Genomic DNA, 7,180 nt, shown 5'->3' on the forward strand with positions numbered 1-7,180 from the left:
CAGAAAGGCTGGTCGTGGTGTTCACACACACTTTTGTTTATGGGAAAAATGTAAAAAATAAACATGGGAAATCCCATTAAGTGTGCGATCCTGTATGGTTTTCCTAGAGGGAGCTCTTCACATGCTCCGATCAGTAAATAAAGGGCCTCATTTTCCCTTCTTCTGCTCCACCTTGCCCCTTTTCTCACAGCACTCCGGAGAGAGGAATCTGGAACCGTTTTTCTCTCTTCTGCCAGATGCACACAAGAGCGTGCCTGCACGCACACACACACACACACACACACACACACACACACACACACACACACACACACACACACACACACACACACACACACACACACACACGCACGCACACACACGCACGCACACACACGCACGCACGCACGCACGCACGCACGCACGCACGCACGCACGCACACACACACACACACACACACACACACACACACACACACACACACACAGAATGGTCTCTTTGGCTCCCCAGGTACTTTGTGGCTTCAGTGCCTTGAGGCAAAGAGTACCATATACTGTGAGACACACACACACGCACACACACACACACACACACACACACACACACACACACACACACACACACTGATCAAAAGATTCCGACACTTGTGAAATGCTTTCCAATACCAGTTATTTCTGATTTCTTTTATTTCTTTCTCCTCTTTTTAAAAAAAAAAAAAATCTTTCCAGTTCAAGCAAACATGTTTACACCAAAGGTGTGTTAAACTATTAACTGGGGGCTGTGAGAAGAGGGGGAAAGAAGAAGTGAGTGTGTGAAGATTATGTAGGAGGTCTGGGGTCTGGGATGTGGGCAGCGTTTGAAGAAGAGGAATGTATTAGACAGTGGGGCAAACATTGCTGGTCGCTTAAAAACACACACAAACACATGCAGCCACGTTGACGTACAGCTCCCGAGGGTTTCACTGGGAATTTAGGACATCCTGTCTCTGCTGTGTTGCTGCTGATCAAACAGGCAAGTGTTTGCTACTTGTTTCTAATCTAGTCTGTCACCCTTTTGTGCGCAAGATAGGCAAGTTGACTTGATTGAAACAGAATGTGTTTTTGTGCAACAGTCATATCATTGCAGCATTGCAATGCTGCGATAATGTGCTACACTGTAGTGAGGAAGGTAACTAACCCTTCCCGATAATCCCAAATCTCAGTTATATAATAGGAGTGTTCATGCATGTGCTTTATGTGCATACCATCTGCGAGGGTGTTACTGTAACCATATGTGTGGGGAGGACTCTTTTACTCATGCTGATGGCCAAAGTTTGATCGCAGAGGGAAGTGAATGCAGAAGAAATCATATCTGCGTGTGCTTCATTTCAAAACAATGCTTTATAGCTTTTCAACCATTTGATTCTAATTTATCAATTTGTGACAGAGAGAAAAAAAAAAACCGCCAATAGCAACAATAGAAAACTGCTTTTGCTTGGCTTTCCACAACTTTTTGTCCTTTTCATTTTCAGTACTTTCAGTAAGGTCAAGTCAGTTCTTAAAGGGGTACTGCAGCTACAGAGTAAAGGCTTTCATGAGACAAGATGACAATTTGTGACTTGGAACAAAACTCTCACAAGAAGACATTAAAACTGTTTTGAACGCCGCCCTTTGGAATGTTGGCATTTTGACACACTGACGAATACTAACCTGATAAACTGTCACTCACTTTTGAGTGGTTGAGTCACAAGCGAGAGTGTTGAACAAATGGAAATATGACCTCATTGTAAGGTCAGAAGTAAACAAAAGTACTATTAAATCTATTGTGATTATTATGTAAATATTTTATTCATGACTTTAATTTGCAGCTTTTCAAAAGTGGCATTAACATGTTTTCCTGTGCATCTATCAATGACATTACAAGTGAAGTCTAACAATGAGACTTTATTGGAATATTAATGGATTTCAAGGTAGTCCATTCAGCATAGATGTTTCAATCAGAGAGAGAAAATGACAGAATTTGTCTTTAAAGTCAGTCAATCAATCTCTTAAAAACTCTTCATTTCTGTTTAAATACTTCATCCCATATGCCACCAGCTGTTCTCATGGCTCTCCTGTGCTGCTGCATGCTGGTGCTGCTCTGTGCTTTTGGCTCTGCGCGGGCCACTGTTGACCCCGACATGGACTACGGCGGCGTTCCGCTGTGGATCAACCGCCTGCTGGGTGAGCCCAGCGTGATGAGTCTGCAGGGCCGGATGGACCCGGCCTGGTTCAGAGCTAACAACCCGCAGGCCTGCCCGCACCCGTGTGACTGTCCAATCCAGTGGCCCACTGCGCTCTACTGTGACCACAGAGGTCTGGCACACATCCCCGACAGCCTGCCCGTCAGAACGCAGTACCTCTTTCTCCAGGTAGGAAAAACGCTGACACGCCATAAAGTGGTCTGCCACTTATACCTGAGGTGGTTTCTCTTTTCCTGTTTACATTATGGATCGTTAACTTGGGCTGATTTTCACTACACTGTATGAATGGTGATTCTATATAAATAGAGTGAAACAGTAACACCTGTCTCTTCTTTTTCCAGGCTAACAACATCTCATCCCTGTCCTCCTCGGTCCTGGCCAATGTTACTGGTCTATACTGGCTGATCCTGGACCACAACCAGCTTCGGAGTGATAGGTTGGAACAGGACTCTCTGCAGAACCAGACCCAGCTACGCTACCTTTTTGCCAACCACAACCACCTGAGGTCAGTCCCCAGTGGTCTACCGGCTGGACTCAAACAGCTGCGATTGGCTCACAACCGAATCAGCAGCATCGGCTCAGGCGCTTTCCAGCACCTGCACAACCTGACGGTGCTGCTGCTGCAGGGAAACCGGCTGCAGACCATCTCAGAAGGAGAGCTCAAAGGTATTGTGATGAGTCATTTGCAATTTTCTCACCTGCTGTCACTGGAAAATTAGACACTGCGTTTCCTCAAAAGGTCAGAGTAGTTTTGTGTGTTTGCTCAATGTGTCATGCATCATGAGTCATACCTAATTCCTTTGAGCTCCTGTGTCTTCTATGCATCTTGGTTGACGGCCGAAGGCAGTGTTCACTAGTCCAGCATTCACACTTCTAGTGACCAATTTCCCTAAACTGCATGTTTTTGGACTGTGAGAGGAAACCACAGTATTGTGAAGAAAAAAAAAAAAAAAGACACGCAGGGAGAAAATGCAAACTCAGCAAATAAAGTCTGAAACCCAACTGGTCTCACACGTTGGTCAGTCTCACTATGAGGCTCCAGTGCTAACCACTACAAGTTTTATCTTTAGCTTCTAAAATGTTCTGTTCCATATATACAGTATATAATTATAATAATGAACATATGAAGAAAGCTGTCAGTGATACTTTACATTGTAGCATTCACACTAAGACAATTTCAATTGCTTGTAAAAAAAACCCCCAAAAGAACACGGCAGTGTTCAGATCCTCTCCTGCTATGTAGCCTCATGTTTGATCTTCAGACTGTGATGGCGCGTCGACATTACTACACAAACGATATTGCACTAAAAGCGACATTAGCGTTGAGAGTGCTCACACTGATTTCATCTGTGTTTAAAGTATAAATATCATTATTTATATCTTGACGTGTGTTTCTAAATATGCTCCTTAATTCTCACAGGCCTGGGGAGTCTCAGTCTTTTGGACCTGAGTGGAAATCTGTTTTCATCCATCCCAAGATATTTACCTCCCTCTGTCCAGCAGCTCTACCTGTCCAACAACTCACTCTCCGGCCTGGATGAAGACAGTTTCACCGGATTCCTCGACCTGAAGTATCTTCGTCTGAGTCACTGTGGTCTGAAGAACCGAGGCATCCACTCGGGTGTTTTTAACTCCTCCAGCCTGGTGGAACTGGATCTTTCTTATAACAAACTCACTTCCATTCCCACAGTCCCAACCACGCTGCAGTACCTCTACCTGGAAGCAAACAAGATTCAAGGTGAGAGAGCAGCCACTTTCAGAACCTATCGAGAGGGAGGCGATAACTACTTTAACTTTACTAAGAAATATAAATTTCAGATCTGAATGTGATTTCAAAACTGTAAAAAAAAAAAAAGTTTCAGAATGAGAGTCATGTTTTAATATACAATATACAGATATACAGACATGATAACTTTTTTTAGTACAGCTGGAAGTTTGGCATTCAACAAATAATAACTTAGATTTGAGGTCAGCAGGAGACTCATTTTCCTAAACGGATCCACAGTGACTTCACTGTTTTTAATGGCAGTACCAGGATATTCAATGTTTTATTCACTTAATCATTATTAATATTACTTGACTGACACAAACAGAAGCATTATGGTGACTGTACAATCGTGATGTTAAGTTTCCTGCCACCAATACTCCTAAAATGTTTGCCAGCCGGACTTAGTGAAGGGAAAAGGGAGGAGGCTGACTCCAGTAAAATGATCTTCTGGTTTAGTGCTACTTCATGGAGGCTGGTTGAGGGTTTTATCACCGTTAACTTTAACTTCGGAGGGTGATGGAATCCAGGAAGCCCCTCTGACTTTGGTGCACATACAATGTTTTTTGCACTGTGGATATTGACATGATACGTATATCATGTCTGTGAGGAGCTAATTGCTTACACGTGTGCATAGAATGTAAATCTTGCCATTCAACAAATACAATATGGATGAGTTATGTGTGAACTCCAGGGGACGTCTGACAATCCCCCGCTGTCACTGGGGCGGAAGAATTGTGGAAAATGTGACGGGAGGCTCGCACAGCCTCTTTAAACATGGTCGCCCCTCTGTGCTGTATATGAACCTGGGAGGGGCTGCAGCAGGGAGAAGGAATGGAGGCCGGAGGAGGGACTCAGAGGAGGAATTCAAGTGAAATGTTGTTTGGATGTGAGGAAAGCGAGTTAGCGAAGAAGCATGGAGAGTGCTAAGAACATCTGTGAAGGACGTACAAGTGCCAGAGGAGGCAGAAGCACATGCTGTTCCTCTCTCCAGTCTCCCCTTTCCTTCCCAACATTTCAGCTTATATTGCAGTGCAGAAGCCTCGCAGCCACGAGCCAAGATGTGAATCACACAACCACCGAGCAGCAATGACCTGATGTGTGGCTTCGGTTCACTGGTTCTGGCAGAGTGAACATGTGCTCTTGTTTCTCAATCAATGATGCAGCCGACAGCGGAGCCATGTACCAGTGAGACAGACAGACAGACAGACAGAAAAACACTTCCACAAAAACATACACCTCATCGTCTAGTAAGCAGCCCGACAGCTACCGCAGCTCCTGTCTGCCAAGGCCTGAAGTCTGGCTTGAGAAAAGCTCTTCTAAATGCCTGAATGAAAGCACACAGGGTTGTTGTGGTTTCCACTGCCTCAGTTTTCACCACAGCACCTGTAAGGGACCTAATGGTGAATGCAGACTTCTGTGTACGAGAGGAGGGGAGCTTTTAGCAGACTGCAGAGGGCTGTTTTGATTGGAGAAACGTTGCAATGTGGTTGGAGTGTTTCCTGTAATGATTTATGTGACCAACATATGGTACATGATGTGAAATCATAGCAGTCTGGACTAGTGCAGAAAACACACTCTTGTAGAGACGGTGACAATCAGATGGCTGTCCATGATGAATGATGGGTCTTTAATAACCAGTTATGGTTCTTGTGCATTTCTCACCACAGAGTTCAACGTAACAAGTTTCTGCAGAGAGGTGGGACCTTTGTCCTACTCTATGATGAAGATCCTCCGATTGGATGGAAATAAATTGTCCTACCAACTGCTGCCTCCTGATTGGGTCTTTTGCTTACGAGTGCTTCATCGTATTTATGTATGATCTCATCATCTGAACATGGATCAAATATGCAAGTACCGAGCATGACTGGTCGAACTCATCTCAAGCTACAAAGAAGAAAAAAAAACATGTCTCAGCTTTATATTTCTGCTTTGTCTTCCAAGTCAACATCTGTGAACGCAAGTAACAAAAATATAACTAAAAAATAAAAGTGACAAATAACATCAAATGTCTTCATTATGGATACAGACAAAGAGCTGGAATCCAAAAAGACAAAGAAGTTATTACTCACCAGTGTCATTTTATGATACTGAAAAGAGTGAGGATCAAACGGTTCCCCATCTTGTCAGTAAAACCTTTTGGAGTTTTGTTTCTCTCCCTGGTTCTTTTCCAAGCTCTGTTTCATTAGGGTTGAACATCTGTGTCTTATTACAAAATAGGAAACGGGACAAACCCTCTCATTTCTGACTTCATTGACTAATCAGCTTTGGTTAAACAGAGTTGTCTTCCTGCAAAGGGAAAGAAGTCCGTCAAACTTCAGTGTCTTTCACCACGGCGGCTCTGACTCAGTGAGCTGGAAGGAGTTTCTAAGTGCAATATATTGAATAACATTATATGTCTTTATAATCACAGATTGTTTACCTTGATTAAAAAAAATTGAAATAGATGGATCTGTAACACTGATCAAATGGTGGTAAAAGGTGTAATGTGATGGAAATCATTGTGCACAGTGAACTTGAAGACCATGTGGTGCTATAATAAAGGAAGCATGAACCTGTCTTGTGTCATCTCACAGTTTTTTAATAATGAAACACAAGCATCCATTCAAATGGGTGCTGCTGACCTACCGAACAGGCCAGAGGGAGTCGAATCGTTCTAGACTAAATGGGAAACATACAAACCTATTTTCACTACAATATGTCAGCCAAGAACTCCCCAGTCTTAGCAGAAATGTTAAGTCCTTGTGTTGCTTTTGAACAGACATAAATAAGTGTTGTTGTGTCTCATTATGGTGGTATTTTTGTTTTTATGATAATCATAATTATTTTATTTTATTTGTACAGAGCCAATAACATTAGTCATTTAGAGGCATTTGAACCAAACCAATTATTTCACATGAGTAAGCATTGGAAGAAAGGAAAAACTCCTTTTCCATAAAGAAACTTGCAGAACAAGGCAGCTTTGCAACGTTCTGTTTTGGGTTATCGGATAAAAAGAGAGAAAAGGACAGGACAGAGAAAAAGAAAACAAGCAAACAAACAAGTTGAGAGAGAGAGAGAGAGAGAGAGAGAGAGAGAGAGAGAGAGAGAGAGAGAGAGAGAGAGAGAGAGAGAGAGAGAGAGAGAGAGAGAAGATCGGGGGGGGGGGGGGGGGGGGGACACGCTACAGAGACAGAATGTTTGTGACATGTAAAAGTGACAAATGCATATATGT

At 43.2% G+C, this 7,180-nt stretch overlaps 1 protein-coding gene across 1 annotated transcript; it reads left to right on the plus strand.

Annotated features, from left to right (window-relative positions):
• The first annotated feature begins 286 nt into the window (after nt 1-286).
• Nucleotides 287-5,975, plus strand: LOC308108176 (lumican). Its single transcript, XM_080460938.1, has 5 exons — nt 287-991; nt 2,056-2,369; nt 2,543-2,867; nt 3,622-3,939; nt 5,637-5,975. Exons 2-5 carry the CDS (start codon nt 2,064-2,066, stop codon nt 5,786-5,788), a joined length of 1,101 nt encoding a protein of 366 aa, XP_080317064.1. The 5' UTR covers nt 287-991; nt 2,056-2,063; the 3' UTR covers nt 5,789-5,975.
• Nucleotides 5,976-7,180: the final 1,205 nt, after the last annotated feature.

This window comes from Lipophrys pholis (assembly GCF_963383615.2).
Source record: "Lipophrys pholis genome assembly, chromosome: 4".
Lineage (NCBI taxonomy): Eukaryota > Metazoa > Chordata > Actinopteri > Blenniiformes > Blenniidae > Lipophrys > Lipophrys pholis.

Coding starts and splice junctions, on each gene's coding strand:
- LOC308108176 (XM_080460938.1), top strand. CDS start 2,064: ATGGCTCTCCTGTGCTGCTGCATGCTGGTGCTGCTCTGTGCTTTTGGC. Junction 2,370..2,542: donor CGCAGTACCTCTTTCTCCAG/GTAGGAAAAACG, acceptor TTCTTTTTCCAG/GCTAACAACATCTCATCCCT. Junction 3,940..5,636: donor GGAAGCAAACAAGATTCAAG/GTGAGAGAGCAG, acceptor TTCTCACCACAG/AGTTCAACGTAACAAGTTTC.